The 17436-nt window shown below is 43.6% G+C and overlaps 1 protein-coding gene across 3 annotated transcripts in view; it reads right to left on the bottom strand.

The window, feature by feature from the left end:
* setx (senataxin) overlaps nucleotides 1–17436 on the bottom strand; it is a 68833-nt gene that overhangs the window by 36138 nt on the left and 15259 nt on the right. For 2 of the 3 annotated variants that reach the window (XM_045693042.2, XM_082956169.1), the window contains exons 3-9: nucleotides 13289–13499; nucleotides 13044–13150; nucleotides 12617–12836; nucleotides 5268–5375; nucleotides 4482–4662; nucleotides 4298–4385; nucleotides 276–3800 (exon numbers count right to left, since the gene is read on the bottom strand). In XM_045693042.2, the coding sequence (XP_045548998.2) occupies nucleotides 276–3800; nucleotides 4298–4385; nucleotides 4482–4662; nucleotides 5268–5375; nucleotides 12617–12836; nucleotides 13044–13150; nucleotides 13289–13499 (4440 nt within the window). The remainder of the gene's footprint in view (nucleotides 1–275; nucleotides 3801–4297; nucleotides 4386–4481; nucleotides 4663–5267; nucleotides 5376–12616; nucleotides 12837–13043; nucleotides 13151–13288; nucleotides 13500–17436) is intronic. The other variant, XM_082956171.1, reaches the window with a different exon arrangement.

The following is a 17436-nucleotide window of genomic DNA, read 5'->3' as shown; positions in this document are numbered from 1 at the left end:
ACCACATTGAACATGTTTCATTATTTATTTGATGCTAAATTGATTTTATTTATGTATTAAGTTAAAATAAGTGTTCATTCAGTATTGTTGTAATTGTCATTATTACAAATAAGTAAATAAAAATTGGCCGATTAATCGGTATTGGCTTTTTTGGGTCCTCCAATAATCGGTAATCGGCCGACCTCTATTGCCTACAGCCTAAATGCACCATAGCAGGACAAAATTCACACCTAAACGAGTTACACAATATATTTTGTAACAAATTGACTACTCACCTCCTCAAAAGTGTTGGTGAGAAGCAGGGGGTAAAAGGTCTTGTAGTATTCATCATAAGAGCTGAAGCTGAAGCCTACTTTTTTCAGCGGTAACTCACATACCTCAGAGGGTATACCAAACTGCTTGTAGTTACTGAACATATCAAAGGTCCATTTCAGGATGTGTTGAATGAGGTAGTTGGTATCAAATCTGAAGCCAACCTCTGGGTTGGGCATCTGACTTCGGAAAGGGGCGTCGGGCCTGGTGTAGGTCTTGGAGGTGGAGGGCTGGAGGGTGGAACCTATGTTGCTTTGCAGGATTGGGCGGAGGGGCTGGTCAGGTGCACGGGGGAGCTTTTGTTCAGGTCTGGATGGTGGTTGTTTTGGTGGTAGTTGTGGTGTGATGGGCTTGTATAAGAGTTGATTCAGAGGAAGAGACTGACCAACCTCTAGATGAGGTTGTGGTACGCAGTGTCTTTGTGCAGGCACAACTGGCCGGGCAGGCCTACCTCTTCCAGCAGGGGCAGAAGAAGCTGAAAATGGAGCATTGGCGGTCCTCTCCATCTCTTGCACCAAGGAGGCACTCCTGGAGCTTGAGGTTGCGTAGATCTTAGTCGTGGACGGCTTGGCCTTTTTAACCGACATAGGGGACATTCCTGGTTTCAGGAACAAGCGATCATCATCCTTAGTCAAGCTAGAGCGCGAGGGTGGCGGAGTAGCCGGTTTCTTAAAAGTCTGTGCGGCAAGTGGAGCCCCTTGCCCTTCGTCTGCCTGTTTAGGCCATGTGCAGTCTGAAGACCCTCCTTTTTCCTCAAAGGGTATCTGGCTGTCTGCGTCAATGTCCATGTCTATAGGGTCCCGCTGTGTGTAGAAGAACTCGTCTTCCTCCTCCATCTGCGAGCACATCTCCATTTCAGTTGGCTCCATTTGTGTGAGGTACATCCAGTCTGCATCAAAATCTTCACCTCCATTGCTTTTGGGGACTTGACCAGAAGGTCCAGGTGTGACATCATCATTCCTTTGAAAGTATGGAGAGATATGCCTGTCCATGTTGGACAACACACTACTCACTGTATTGGAGGATGCTGGTTTGTTCTCATTGGCTCTTTGAGAGCTGTGATTGACCGTCAGCTGTTCATGACGGGCAGGTTCGAGCTGGGAACACTGCAAGTCCTCGTCTTCATCGTCCTCCTCTGTAACAAAACGGGGAGTTTGAATTTCATCAATCTTTTTCGGATTTCTCTTCATTGGCTCTGCCTTTGCAGAAATTCCGGCTCCCAATGCCTGCTTGCTCTGCCTGAAGAACTGGAACAGCTTATTGTTACTCCCTTTGACCACTCTCTTCTGAGGGAAGGTCACCTTCGACCTCTTGGTCTGTCGGGTAGGCTTCTTGGCCTGTGGGACATTGACGGTAGCGCCGTGGTGCCTCAGATCACCAACAGAATCACGTGATCCCTGGGAGAGATCAAAGGCCTTTCGCACCTTCTTCTTAAGGCCAAGCTTCTCAACTGTGGACACAGGCTCTGTGGCTTTTCTGACTCTTTTAGGAGGGACAATGGCTGGAGTTAATGACGTTTTGTGTGAGATGGCTGATGTGGTTAAGGAAGAGTGTGTCTCAGGTTCCAGTCTCTTTGAACGTACCGTTGAACTGCTTTTTCTCAATGGTGGTGTAACTGCATGGGGAGCATCCTTCACAGGCTCTTTGATTTGTTTTTCGACCACGGTAGGTTTCTTGCTCAGGCACTTGGAGGCCAATGGTTTTGCATCAACAAGAAGATTTCTTTTTTTGACAACAGTGGCCCGTTTGAGTCCTTGAGGTAGGGTCTTAGGCTTCTCAAGCTCCTTCTCAACCTGCTGACAGGCTCTTTGGATATCCTCGTCATAGATCGGTTGTGTATCACATTCCCAGCTTGATAAAGTCTCTCTTGTAGTTGGACTGACAGGGCTATCTTCTTTGGGATTTTCGGGTGGCATGTTACTTTCCGAATCTCTATTGGACCAGGCAGAGGCCATATCTTCCTGTGTTTCAAATTCAAACACCTGAGATTCACTCATGTCTCCATTGTAATCACGACAAGGACTAGGATTCTGGTCAGAGGCATCTGGTTCATTTTTTATTTGGGAGGTCTCAGAAAAACACTCAGTCCTTCTTGCTCTACCAACATCTAATGTAGCCTCATCATCAGATATAACAATTACATCTGAAGTTAACTTTGGTGGGGATTGTGGTCGGTCAAATTGTCTCGAGTTTCCTTTACTCCGATCTCGTGAGGATTTGGAGGCTTCTTTTCCTTGAAGATTACTTTTTAAAACAGAGAGGGGCACATTGTCCATGGATTCTTGGAGGCATGGAGGGTGTCTGCTAATGCCGTGGAGGTTGGATGCCTCCTCTCTACGGCTGGTCAACAGATTTTCAGGTTTCTCTTTACCGAATTCACTGAGCCCTACAGAGGGCCTTGCTCTCTCAGACTTGGATTTCTTGGTCATAAGCTGGCCGAGTCTGGATTTGATCACCTGTATTTTCTCTGGATCTGCCCTCAAGGAAGTTAAGTTGTCTTGGGTTGGTCTAGAATCATTAGTCGGCTCGACAAACTCCTCGTCGGGGTTTAGGGGCTCCTTTTTCAGCAACGCTAGGTCTATGTCCCACCCCCTCTGAACTCCTTTAGAATCCCCACCACCAGATGTACTGCCTTCGACATCATCCCACAACCCTTCCCGTTTTATAGGAGGGTTGAATTCAGCTAAGCTGCTAGGTCCCGAGGGGTCCTTGCTTGACTGAAGTGGTGGTGTGGTTGGTGCCACAGGCCCTGCCTCAATGGCCAGCGGTTCAGGTGGAGAAGTACTTATGGTTGGCCTGTTCATCATCATCTTGACATAGTCCTTCAGACAGATCTGAAGCTCTTGAATCTCCGGCCTAATCAGCTTCCAATCCCTCTGTTGCCCTTCTCTGAGGTGCTTGTTCAGATGGTTCAGGAAGTGGTGGCACTTGCTGTTGGGGTTCAGCCTGGTCCCTTCCTTCAGCAGGGACCGGATGATATGCATGCATGCCTGTGGAACAGCCCTGCTAGTAGAGGCCTTTCGGGGCACACTGACCCTCAAGGAGGATGTGGAAGACACCGAGTGAGAAACTGGACCTTCCGAGGTATGGACGAAAGCGTCACCAGGCAGGGTGGCACATTTCACCAACACGCCCACCCACTTGGGAGCGCAGTAATAGAGCATATTCATGCGGCCAATCCCCAGGTGCAATTCGATGATATGGACCAGAATAAGAGTGAAGAACTCTGTGACCTTGTCACATATGCGAACCTGGGGCTTCGGGAGGTCTGTGCTGATCTCCCCACATAGGTAGTGGACAACCTCAGTAATGTATAGGACGCTGTGTTCGTCAAGGTCCATAACAGATTTCACAAAGGGGATGAACCAGAGAAATGTGCTGTCGTGCACACGCAATGCCTGTCCCACTTCTGAATGCAGGAGGTTGACCAAAGAACTCATATCCTCATAGACCACATTGCTATCCACACCACGTGAGCGTTTGCTTCCCTACAAAATAAAATAGTAATACATAACATGGTGTTACATAAGATAAGAGAAATGCATAGGAAGTTAACATACCTTCTACCAACTCAATGTATTTTGTAATATGACATTTAATAAAACCATGTGTCACACCTGGAGTGGCTCCATCAAACTAAAGGCCACTGCACACAGATGTACCCTACATGTTTAACTCAGGTTGGGTTATTCATTTTTCATTCCTATTAAAGACAGCTCGCAATAAATAACCTCAACACTGTCCCTGACTAGTGGACGCTCTTGACTGGTAGCACATGAAACAAGCTTTGAATCCTTCTGTAATAAAGATGAGGGAGAATAGCTTGAGAAGAGATTGTTAAAGCGGTTTGTTGTTCCGCATCGTGCTTTTTACTCTAAAGGTCATGTTTTGGGAAAGCTTTAAGTGCGAAACCCTAACCACAGATGTGCATAGAGGAATTAGGTACAACTAATAATATACAAATGCAACAGATGGGTGTTATTACCTTGCTCACTTTGGTGTTACTGTCATATACCATCTGACTGCAGGTCACCATGTCATCATCATATGTAGTTTCCGTTTTAACACGTGATCTACGGAGCAAAAGAAGAATAGTATCAACTATATGCTTAACTTGGAAGAAATAACAATATGAAAGAATTAATGGCAAGATAAAGAGTGACACGTACATCATGGTTTGTTGTCTGATGCTCTCGAGCTCTGCAGAGTAGCTAGGGCTTTGTGTGATGGCCTGGAAGGCTTGGGATGGCTCAATTTGACCCCAAAACCTGGAGCCCAAACAATCCAAGATCACCATAAAACATTGCAAGACTGGCCAGAAGGGATCCATCTCGTTGGATGGTTCTTCATCTGGGGAAATAAACGTTAACATATTACTAGCTATGTCATTTAGGAAGGTTCATTTTTATCTGTGTTGGACTATTGTTAAGCACTGGTACATACTTGTGTACATGGCAGTGGTTGGGCTACTCCCTACATATCTTTGCTCCCAACTAACATCCCAATCCCACAGCCTATGCTCACAGTCAGGGCTCTTTCCCAGTTCCTAGGGCAAGGGCTGAAACGTGGGAGAACAAAAACAAACCAAAAAAAATCCTATAACATTCTCTGGTCTTGGAACAAACTACTAAAGACTAAAAAACTGGAGAGGGTATCGCTGTCAGTGTTTAAAAGCCCTGATAGAAAATGTAATTGACCATAGCAATTATTTTGAATGTATTGTATGTACATGCAGACTTCTTCCTACTGACCGCTTGCCAGGTCCCTATTGCAAAAAAGGTTTCTAACCATTAAGGTCTTTTCCTGGTTAAATTAAAGGTTGCATTTATTACTCTCAAAGAGGAAACTGAAGACAGCAAATTAGCTCTACTGACCAACATCATGTTCATTTGGCACAACTGAAATAGAAAAACATTTTAAGATGGGCAGAAGATATAAAGCAGCTATTCCTTTACCCTTCAAGGCATTAAGGATACAGAGCAGTATGTTGGCCTGTTTTTCTGGCCCCAGGAACAGGGAGTCCATAGCCTGGGCATCTAGCTGTGTCAGAAGCATACAGATACCTGGGGGTGGGGAGAGGGCATAAAATGATGCTTAACATTGACTGCGTTGCTCATTAACAAGTTCTCTATTCACATTCTGTACCGTTTACTCTGTTGCTCAATCAAATCTATACTGAACAAAACACATGTAAAGTGTTGGTCCCACATTTCATGAAATCTCACCTAAAATTTTCCTTACGCACAAAAATCTTAATTCTCAAATTTCGTACACAGACTTGTTTACATCCCTGTTAGTGAGCATTTCTCCTTCCCCAAGATAATCCATCCGCCTGACAGGTGTGGCTACTTAAAAAGCATGATCATTACACAGGTGCACTTTGTGCTAGGAACAATAAAAGGACACTAAAATGTAGTTGTCACAACCCAATGACCCGGATTCCTCAAGTTGAGGGAGCATGCAATTGTCATCCTGACTGCATGAATGTCCACCAGAGCTGTTGCCCGAGAACGTAATTTTAATTTCTCTACCTAACTCAGCAAAAATAGAAACGTCCTCTCACTGTCAACTAAGTTTATTTTCAGAAAACTTAACATGTAAATATTTGTATGAACATAAGATTAAACAGACAAAAACTGAACAAGTTCCACAAACATGTGACTAACAGAAATGGAATAAGTCCCTGAACAAAAGTAACAGTCAGTATCTGGTGTGGCCACCAGCTGCATTAAGTCCTGCCGTGCATCTCCGCCTCAAGGACTGCACCAGATGTGCCAGTTCTTGCATTGAGAGGTTACCCCACTCTTCCACCAAGGCACCTGCAAGTTCCCAGACATTTCTGGGGGGGGGGGGGGGGGCTAGCCCTCACCCTCCAATCCAACAGGTCCCAGACGTGCTCAATGGGATTGAAGTGCAGGCTCGTCGCTGGCCATGACAGAACACTGACATTACTGTCTTGCAGGAAATCTCGCACAGAACGAGCAGTATGGCTGGCAGCATTGTCATGCTGAAGGGTCATGTCAGGATGAGCCTGCAGGAAGGGTACCACGAGGGAGGAGGATGTCTTCCCTGTAACGCACAGCGTTGAGATTGCCTGCAATGACAACAAGCTCAGTCCGATGATGCTATGACACATCGCCCCACACCATGACAGACCCTCCACCTCCAAATCGACCCCACTCCAGAGTACAGGCCTCGGTGTAACGCTCATTCCTTCGACAAACGCAAATCCGACCATCACCCCTGGTGAGACAAAACCGTGACTTGTCAGTTACGAGCACTTTTTGCCAGTCCTGCCTGGTCCAGCGACAGTGGGTTTGTGCCTATAGGTAACTGTGTGGCCGGTGATGTCTAGTGAGGACCTGACTTACAACAGGCCTACAAGCCCTCAGTCCAGCCTCTCTCAGCCTATTGCGGACAGTCTGAGCACTGATGGAGGGATTGTGCGTTCCTGGTGTAACTCGGGCAGTTGTTGCCATCGTGTACCTGTAACGGAGGTGCGATGTTCCGATCCTGTGCAGGTGTTGTTACACGTGGTCTGCCACTGCGAGGACAATCAGCTGTCCGTCCTGCCTCCCTACAGTATGCCTAAGGCACGTTCACGCAGATGAGCAGGGACCCTGGGCATCTTTCTTTTGGTGTTTTTACGAGTCAGTAGAAAAGTCTCTTTAGTGTCCTAAGTTTTCATAACTGTGACCTCAATTGTCTACCGTCTGTAAGTTGTTAGTGTCTTAACCTCGCTGGGCTGGGGGGCAGTATTTTCACATTCGGATGAAAAGTTGCCCAGAGTAAACTGCCTGCTACTCAGGCCCAGAAGCTAAAGATAAGCATATTATTAGTAGATTTGGATAGAAAACACCCTAAAGTTTCTAAAACTGTTTGAATGATGTCTGTGTGTATAACAGAACTCATACGGCAGGCGAAAACCTGGGAAAAATCCAACCAGGAAGTGGGAAATCTGAGGTTTGTAGTTTTTCAAGCGATTGCCTATCCCATATACAGTGTAAATTTGGTCAGATTGCACTTCCTAAGGCTTCCACTAGATGTCAGTCTTTAGAACGTTTTTTCAGGCTTCTATTGTGAAAGGAGAGCGAATAAGAGCTGTTTGAACCAGTGGTCTGGCTGAAAGCCTTTAGTTGAGGCACGCGCACGGCCGTGAGCACGAGCTCCGTTCCCTTTCATTTCTAAAGACAAAGTAATTGTCCGGTTGGAATATTAATGATAAAAACATCATAAAGATTGAATCTATACATCGTTTGACATGTTTCTACAAACTAATGGAACTTTGACTTTTCGTCTGGACTTAGCGCCCGCGCCGTTTGCATTTGGAATAGTTAACTAAATGTGAACAAAAAGGAGGTATTTTGACAAAGATTAACTTTATCGAACAAAACAAACATTTATTGTGGAACTGGGATTCCTGGGAGTGCATTCCGATGAAGATCAAAGTGAATATTTATAACGCTATTTCTGACTTTTACTGATTCCGCAACATGGCGGGTATCTGTATGGCTTCTTTTGGTGGCTGAGCGCTGTACTCAAGATTATTGCATGGTGTGCTTTCACTGTAAAGCTTTTTTGAACTCTGACACAGCGGTTGCATTAACCTGTTATGGCTAGGGGGCAGTATTTTCACGGCTGGATAAAAAACGTACCCGATTTAATCTGGTTACTACTCCTGCCCAGTAACTAGAATATGCATATAATTATTGGCTTTGGATAGAAAACACCCTAAAGTTTCTAAACCTGTTTGAATGGTGTCTGTGAGTATAACAGAACTCATATGGCTGGCAAAAACCTGAGAAGATTTCATGCAGGAAGTGGCCTGTCTGACAAGGTGTCGTTCTTCTTGTCTCTGTTTATTGAAGAGTGAGGATCTTAGCTGTCCCGTGACACTTCCTACGGCTGCCATAGGCTCTCAGAAGGCGGCAAAACGCTGAATCGTGGCTTTGCAGGCTCTGGCTGAAACAAAGTAGCGTGTTTGGGTAGTGGCTGGTTACAGTACTGTGAGACTCAGGCTCGTGCCCGCGTCGACCGAAAGCTTTGTTTTCTTTCCTCTGTTTAGCTAAATGGACATTCCCGGTCGGAATATTATCGCTTTTTTACGAGAAAAATTGCATAAAAATGGATTTTAAACAGCGGTTGACATGCTTCGAAGTACGGTAATGGAATATTTAGATTTTTTTTGTCACGAATTGCGCCATGCGCGCGACCCTTCTTTACCATTTCGGATAGTGTCTGGGACGCACGAACAAAACGCCGCTATTCGGATATAACAATGGATTATTTTGGACCAAACCAACATTTGTTATTGAAGTAGCAGTCCTGGGAGTGCATTCTGACGAAGACAACAAAAGGTAATCAAACTTTTATAATAGTAAATCTGATATTGGTGAGTGCTAAACTTGCCGGGTGTCTAAATAGCTAGCCCGTGATGGCTGGGCTATGTACTTAGAATATTGCAAAATGTGCTTTCACCAAAAAGCTATTTTAAAATCGGACATATCGAGTGCATAGAGGAGTTCTGTATCTATAATTCTTAAAATAATTGTTATGCTTTTTGTGAACGTTTATCGTGAGTAATTTAGTAAAATGTTAGCGAATTCCCCGGAAGTTTGCGGGGGGGTATGCTAGTTCTGAACGTCACATGCTAATGTAAAAAGCTGTTTTTTGATATAAATATGAACTTGATTGAACAAAACATGCATGTATTGTATAACATAATGTCCTAGGATTGTCATCTGATGAAGATCAAAGGTTAGTGCTGCATTTAGCTGTCTTCTGGGTTTTTGTGACATTATATGCTAGCTTGAAAAATGGGTGTCTGATTATTTCTGGCTTGGTACTCTGCTGACAATCTAATGTTTTGCTTTCGCTGTAAAGACTTTTTGAAATCGGACAGTGTGGTTAGATAAAGGAGAGTCTTGTCTTTAAAATGCTGTGAAATAGTCATATGTTTGAAAAATTGAAGTTTTTGTATTTTTGAGGAATTTGTAATTCGCGCCACGCCTATCATTGGATATTGGAGCAGGTGTTGCGCTAGCGGAACGTCTAGATGTAAGAAGTTTATCTTTACTTGTATCTTTCATCAGCGTTCATGAAGAGTATTTCTGTAAATTGATGTGGCTCTCTGCAAAATCACCGGATGTTTTGGAAGCAAAACATTACTGAAGATAACACGCCGATGTAAACAGATATTTGGATATAAATATGAACTTCATCGAACAAAACATGCATGTATTGTGTAACATTAAGTCCTATGAGTGCCATCTGATCAAAGGTTAGTGATTAATGTTCTCCATTTCTGCTTTTTGTGACTCCTCTCTTTGGCTGGAAAATGGCTGTGTTTTTTTGTGACAAGGCGCTGACCTAACAATCGCATGGTATGCTTTCGATCCCGTTAAAGATAAACTTCTCCTTAATGCAACCGCTGAGTCAGATTTCAAAAAAGCTTTACAGTGAAAGCACACCATGCAATAATCTGAGTTTTAGAGACTTTGGCAGTAGGTTCAACCAGCCTCACAGCCGCAGACCAAATGTAACCGCGCCAGCCCAGGACCTCCACATCTGACTTCTTCACCTGCGGGATCGTCTGAGACCAGCCACCCGGACAGCTGATCAAATCTAATGTATTTATATAGCCCTTCTTACATCAGCTGATATCTCAAAGTGCTGTACAGAAACCCAGCCTAAAACCCCAAACAGCAAGCAATGCAGGTGTAGAAGCACGGTGGCTAGGAAAAACTCCCTAGAAAGGCCAAAACCTAGGAAGAAACCTAGAGAGGAACCAGGCTATGAGGGGTGGCCAGTCCTCTTCTGGCTGTGCCGGGTGGAGATTATAACAGCACATAGCCAAGATGTTCGAATGTTCATAAATGACCAGCATGGTCAAATAATAATCACAGTAGTTGTCGAGAGTGCAACAGGTCAGCACCTCAGGAGTAAATGTCAGTTGGCTTTTCATGACGAAACTGTGGGTTTGCACAAACAAAGAATTTCTGCACAAACTGTCAGAAACCTTCTCATGGAAGTTTAAATTATACCGGGCAGGTGGCAGACAGCGTCAAAGGCATCATGTGAGTGAGCGGTTTGCTGATGTCAACATTGTAAGCAGAGTGCCTCATAGTTGCGGTGGGGTTATGGTATGGCAATTTGACTGAACAGAGATACCGTGATGAAATCCTGTGGCCCATTGTCGTGCCATTCATCCGCCGCCATCACCTCATGTTTCAGCATGATAATGCACAGCCCCCATGTCGCAAGGATCTGAAACACAATTCCTGAAAGCTGAAAATGTCCCAATTCTTCCATGGCCTGCATACTCAGACATGTCACCCATCAAGCATGTTTGGGATGTTCTGGATCAACGTGTATGACGTGTTCCAGTTGCCACCAATATCCATCAACTTCACACAGCCACTGAAGAGGGGGGGACAACATTCCACAGGGCATAATCAACAGCCTGATCCACTACTCGAAGGAGATGTGTCGCGCTGCTTGAGGCAAATGGTGGTCACACCAGATACTGAATGATTCTGATCCACACCCCTACTTTTTTTTAAAGGTATCTGAGACCAACAGATGGATATCTGTATTCCCAGTCATGTGAAATTCATAGAGTAAGGCCTAATTTATTTATTTCAATTGACTGATTCCTTATATGAACTGTAATAGTAAAATCTTTTGCGTTAACCTCTGGGCCAGTGGGACGCTTGCGTCCCACCTACTCAACAGCCAGTGTAATCCCGTGGAGCGATATTCAAATACCTTAGAAATGCTATTACTTCAATTTCTAAAACATATGACTATTTTACACCATTTCAAAGACAAGACTCTCGTTAATCTAACCACACTGTCCGATTGCAAAAAGGCTTTACAACGAAAGCAAAACATTAGATTATGTCAGCAGAGTACCAAGCCAGAAATAATCAGACACCCATTTTTCAAGCTAGCATATAATGTCACATAAACCCAAACCACAGCTAAATGCAGCACTAACCTTTGATGATCTTCATCAGATGACAATCCTAGGACATTATGTTATACAATACATGCATGTTTTGTTCAATCAAGTTCATATTTATATCAAAAAACAGCTTTTTACATTAGTATGTGACTAACATGTGACTAGCATTCCCACCGAACACTTCCGGTGAATTTACTAAATTACTCATGATAAACGTTCACAAAACACATAATTATTTTAAGAATTATAGATACAGAACTCCTTTATGCACTCGCTATGTCCGATTTTAAAATAGCTTTTCGGTGAAAGCACATTTTGCAATATTCTGAGTAGATAGCCCGGCCATCACAGGCTAGCTATTTTGACACCCACCAAGTGTGGTAGTCACCAAACTCCGATTTACTATTAGAAAAGTTTGATTACCTTTGCTGTTCTTCGTCAGAATGCACTCCCAGGACTTCTACTTCAATAACAAATGTTGGTTTGGTCCCAAATAATCCACAGTTATATCCAAATAGCGGCGTTTTGTTCGTGCGTTCAAGACACTATCCGAAGGGTAAAGAAGGGTGACGCGCCCGACGCGTTTCGTGACAAAACAATTCTAAATATTCCATTACCGTACTTCGAAGCATGTCAACCGCTGTTTAAAATCAATTTTTATGCAATTTTTCTCGTAAAAAAGCGATACTATGCCGACAGGGAAACCCTGTTTTAGTTCAAAGACATGGGGTCGCCTCGTGCACGCGCCTCAGTCTCATTGTACTCTGATCGACCACTATCAAAATGGGCTAATGTTTTTCAGCCAGGGCCTGCAAAGCCACCATTCATCTTTCTGGCGCCTTCTGAGAGCCTATGGGGGCGTTAGAAAATGTCACGTTATGCCAGAGATCCCCTGTTTTGGTTAGAGATGATCAAGAAGGCCATGAAATGGTCAGAGAGAGCGATCCTGTTTGGAATCTTCTCAGGTTTTGGCCTGCCAAATGAGTTCTGTTATACTCACAGACACCATTCAAACAGTTTTAGAAACTTCAGGGTGTTTTCTATCCAAATCAAACAATTATATGCATATTCTAGTTACTGGGCAGGAGTAGTAACCAGATTAAATCAGGTACGTTTTTTATCCGGCCGTGCAAATACTGCCCCCTATCCCCAACAGGTTAATATGTTTTTTTCAGTGTATAAAACACTGATGTGGATCATATAACTGGAATAGTTGTTTGCACTTCAGAAATGGTTAACTTAACATCGAGCATTTATCAGTTGTTTCACAAAATACATACACTCTTGGAGAAAGGTCTGGAAGACCCCCAAATGTGAACACAGGGCAAAGAAACATACCCAACCAGTAGTTTTTGGCATTTTTGGAATCGTAAAGATGCGGTTGCAGCAAGGTCATCTTAGTTGTCGGATCATAGGAGGTATCCATGTCTGGGAAGTTCTGGGGGATTCTCAGCTCGACAATGTAGAACATGCAGGTGAAGATGTCCTGAAGGTCATAAAAGTCGTCTCGGTCCACCTTCCCTAAAGACCTTGCAGCACCAATTGCCCACCGCCTAACCTGAAAGAATAAATAACAGCAGAAGTTATGACCGTAGAGACTTAGAGAAGCTTTTGTGACCATGTCAGACAGACCAGAGCCTTAAGCTCTTTAGCAAATATAAAGACGTGTTAGATAAACAAAATGTATATATTTTTGGTTTTATTACCATCGAACCATAAAAGTCCACATTTGTTTTTTGTAACAATTCAGCAAGTAAGTTATTACCGTCTCGTTGGGGTGGACGAGGAGGAGGTAGATCCCTGGATCTTTAGAACACACCCGGAAGGAGTTATATTCCTCCATCTTACAAATTGCCTCAACACACATTTCACCTGGAAAAGAGAACACCTGATGAATTTAAAGCCACCAAGAGCACAGTCCAGGACTTAATCAAGAATGCTTCATTCCTAAATTTGGTTTGGGGGCATTTATAGGGAATCCATCACCTATATTGAAATGAAAGTACTCACTCAATTCAGGGGATGCCAGTAGGTAGGGGTATTTGAGGACCTCTGACAGGGGAACTCCAAGACGGTCCTCGTACACTGCGGGGCTGATGTTGGACACTCCGATTTCCCGGCCGTCCTCTTCTACATAGCTGAGGTCCTGAGCCGGCTGTGCGTCTTTTGCTGCATGAGAAAACAAGTTCAGGAGCCTGGACGTCTCCAACTCCCATAGCCTCTGTGTAGGAGAGAGTTTTTTGGGAGGGGGTTAAGGAGTGAGGGGGGGAGAAAGAGCAAGAGAGATTAAATGGGTTGTGTTGAGGAAAGGAGTAGATAAAAACGTTGGGAAAGTATGTGGACACTGACTACAGCATTTTAAGTACGTGCCTTTTTTTGTGATCACACCTGCCTCTCCATATTGTGGCCTTATTTGAAAGCTCAGGTATGTGGATTAAATCAACCACAAACCATATAGAGGTTCCTCCTTTAAAAGTTGTAAGGGCTGCTGCAGAATTCTACGGCACATTATTTGTCAGCTAGTTTGACCACCAGAGGGCATCTTTGAGAAGCATTTGATAGTCTTCAATATTGGCATTACTAAAGAATTTAAAACCTTTTTTGGAAGAACATAGTATATAAGATTGATTACCACATTTTGCTTAATTTGATTAACATTCTCGCGTTTCTATTCCAAGAAAAAAGATATCCTCTGGGTTTCCGTTAGGATGGAACGGAAAGTATGGCGCTGTACAATGTGACGATCGGGAGTAGGCTACAGTACTAAGAGCATAAGCTTTATGTAGGTGCCGGGGATACATGACTGTGGGATCAACTTGATTATATATGAATATAAATTATATTTGAGATTTCATTTTCAAAAAAGAGTGAGCGATTGTAATTTGAATAAAGCGCAAAACATTTGTTTTTAGAGGGAGAGAAACATCCCTATGGGACTCCCAATCACAGTCTTGATGTGATCCATAATAACATTACTCCCCCCTCCACATGTTAAAGGTTACAAAAGTGTCAATTAGGGTATGAGATAGGGCTGGGCGATATGGACCAAAAGTCATATCCCGATATACACTGCTCAAAAAAATAAAGGGAACACTTAAACAACACAATGTAACTCCAAGTCAATCACACTTTTGTGAAATCAAACTGTCCACTTAAGAAGCAACACTGATTGAGAATACATTTCACATGCTGTTGTGCAAATGGAATAGACAACAGGTGGAAATTATAGGCAATTAGCAAGACACCCCCAATAAAGGAGTGGTTCTGCAGGTGGTGACCACAGACCACTTCTCAGTTCCTATGCTTCCTGGCTGATGTTTTGGTCACTTTTGAATGCTGGCGGTGCTTTCACTCTAGTGGTAGCATGAGACGGAGTCTACAACCCACACAAGTGGCTCAGGTAGTGCAGCTCATCCAGGATGGCACATCAATGCGAGCTGTGGCAAGAAGGTTTGCTGTGTCTGTCAGCGTAGTGTCCAGAGCATGGAGGCGCTACCAGGAGACAGGCCAGTACATCAGGAGACGTGGAGGAGGCCGTAGGAGGGCAACAACCCAGCAGCAGGACCACTACCTCCGCCTTTGTGCAAGGAGGAGCAGGAGAAGCACTGCCAGAGCCCTGCAAAATGACCTCCAGCAGGCCACAAATGTGCATGTGTCTGCTCAAACGGTCAGAAACAGACTCCATGAGGGTGGTATGAGGGCCCGATGTCCACAGGTGGGGGTTGTGCTTACAGCCCAACACCGTGCAGGACGTTTGGCATTTGCCAGAGAACACCAAGATTGGCAAATTCGCCACTGGCACCCTGTGCTCTTCACAGATGAAAGCAGGTTCACACTGAGCACGTGACAGACGTGACAGCGTCTGAAGACGCCGTGGAGAACGTTCTGCTGCCTGCCACATCCTCCAGCATGACCGGTTTGGCGGTGGGTCAGTCATGGTGTGGGGTGGCATTTCATTGGGGGGCCGCACAGCCCTCCATGTGCTCGCCAGACTGCCATTAGGTACCGAGATGAGATCTTCAGACCCCTTGTGAGACCATATGCTGGTGCGGTTGGCCCTGGGTTCCTCCTAATGCAAGACAATGCTAGACCTCATGTGGCTGGAGTGTGTCAGCAGTTCCTGCAAGAGGAAGGCATTGATGCTATGGACTGGCCCGCCCGTTCCCCAGACCTGAATCCAATTGAGCACATCTGGGACATCATGTCTCGCTCCATCCACCAACGCCACGTTGCACCACAGACTGTCCAGGAGTTGGCAGATGCTTTAGTCCAGGTCTGGGAGGAGATCCATCAGGAGACCATCCGCCACCTCATCAGGAGCATGCCCAGGCGTTGTAGGGAGGTCATACAGGCACGTGGAGGCCACACACACACACTACTGAGCCTCATTTTGACTTGTTTTAAGGACATTACATCAAAGTTGGATCAGCCTGTAGTATGGTTTTCCACTTTAATTTTGAGTGTGACTCCAAATCCAGACCTCCATGGGTTGATAAATTGGATTTCCATTGATTATTTTTGTGTGATTTTGTTGTCAGCACATTCAACTATGTAAAGAAAAAAGTATTTAATAAGATTATTTCTTTCATTCAGATCTCGGATGTGTTGTTTAAGTGTTCACTTTATTTTTTTAGCAGTATATTTAGGCTGAATATCGATAAGATATATATCACAATATTTTTTCCGCAAAGTGAGAGCAAATGTTCAGTCAAAGTCAAAGCCAGATATGACATGTCTCAACTAGTTTTTATTGAAACCGGCTATTTCAGTGAACAGTTAAAATCAAATGAATAAATAATAAACAGGGCTCTTCACCTGGTTCAGATTAAATGCTCAGCTGTTCAAATAACAACATGTAAACATAAACACTGTATAACAACAGGAGTACCTTTTTTGAAATCAAAGCTCCATAAGGTGCACATTTAAATAAATAAAAATATCTTAAACAAAAATAGCCTATAAAATAAAATAGGCCTATCTTTTTCTGAAATAAATATTATATATATTTATGAGAAAAGTCAACTTTTTGTTTGACAACTTTAAATGGCTTATTAAAATCAAATTACAGATTTATTCTCCTTTCTAACAAATACACAGATGCAAATAACGAACATTACAAAATAATAAAATATGACAAACCCTAGTAAGGGCAGCAATTATATATAAATAAAGAACAAAATAAAGTGCTCAGTTTGAGAAAATGTTTTTTAAACATCAGCCTGAGATTACCATTTGCTTTTTGTTAACTCAATTTCTTATCTGAACAGCCTCAACCAGTTGCACAAGAAACAGACTATCAACTCAATAAACATTTTCCCCCTCTTTTTTTACTTTGATAAACAGTAATGCTGTCTTGAGGTAGACATTAGGCACACTGCGGGAAAATGAAGTTTGCAGTGAGCTTTGTTTCGGGGCTGGAGCTTTTTCGGGTTGTCGACGGCTTGCGGCTGGGGCTTCTGCAGCGCGCAGTTTCACACACTCTTCGTATTGCAGTTTGTGCTACTGTTTTAGGTGGTGAAAAAGATTTGTAGTGCTTCCACCCCTGGCTGTAACTTTTTTATGGCACTGCCTACATATAACGTGATTTTGTTGCTCATCTGATACTTTGAATCCGAACCATCTCCAAATTACTGAGCCAATGCTTTTTCTTTTACTAACCAATTCCTCCTCAAAACGCTCCGCAGACGCTGTTGCTTCCTCCATGTTTGTTGAAGTGTGTTCCTGCCCCTCCGCCCTGTGTGCATGAAAGAGGGGCGGGGAGAAGCGCAGAGCGCTCCGGGTCTGCAGCTTGCTTGGAGCAAGGATCCAAGCGCAAATTTGAAATATATCGATATATGCAAAATGGTCTAATTTCATATCACATTTTAAATATATCGATATATTTTTTATATCGATATATCGCCCAGCCCTAGTATGAGTTTAACCACAATATTTGTGGTATTATTTGTTCTGTCTTTTCTGGAAGATTAAACTGAAATTGCAACCCATCACAGCCGGTTGTGGTATATCCAACCTAAGTAAGAAATACATTTGAAGATAGATATACACACACAGTGGGGGGAAAAAGTATTTGATCCCCTGCTGATTTTGTACATTTGCCCACTGACAAAGAAAGGATCAGTCTATAATTTTAATGGTAGGTTTATTTGAACAGTGAG

This window comes from Salmo salar, chromosome 01 (assembly GCF_965601325.2).
Source record: "Salmo salar chromosome 01, fSalSal1, whole genome shotgun sequence".
Classification (NCBI taxonomy): Eukaryota; Metazoa; Chordata; class Actinopteri; order Salmoniformes; family Salmonidae; genus Salmo; species Salmo salar.
Note: the sequence above shows the minus strand (reverse complement) of the source record. Positions and strands in the feature narration are given on the sequence as shown.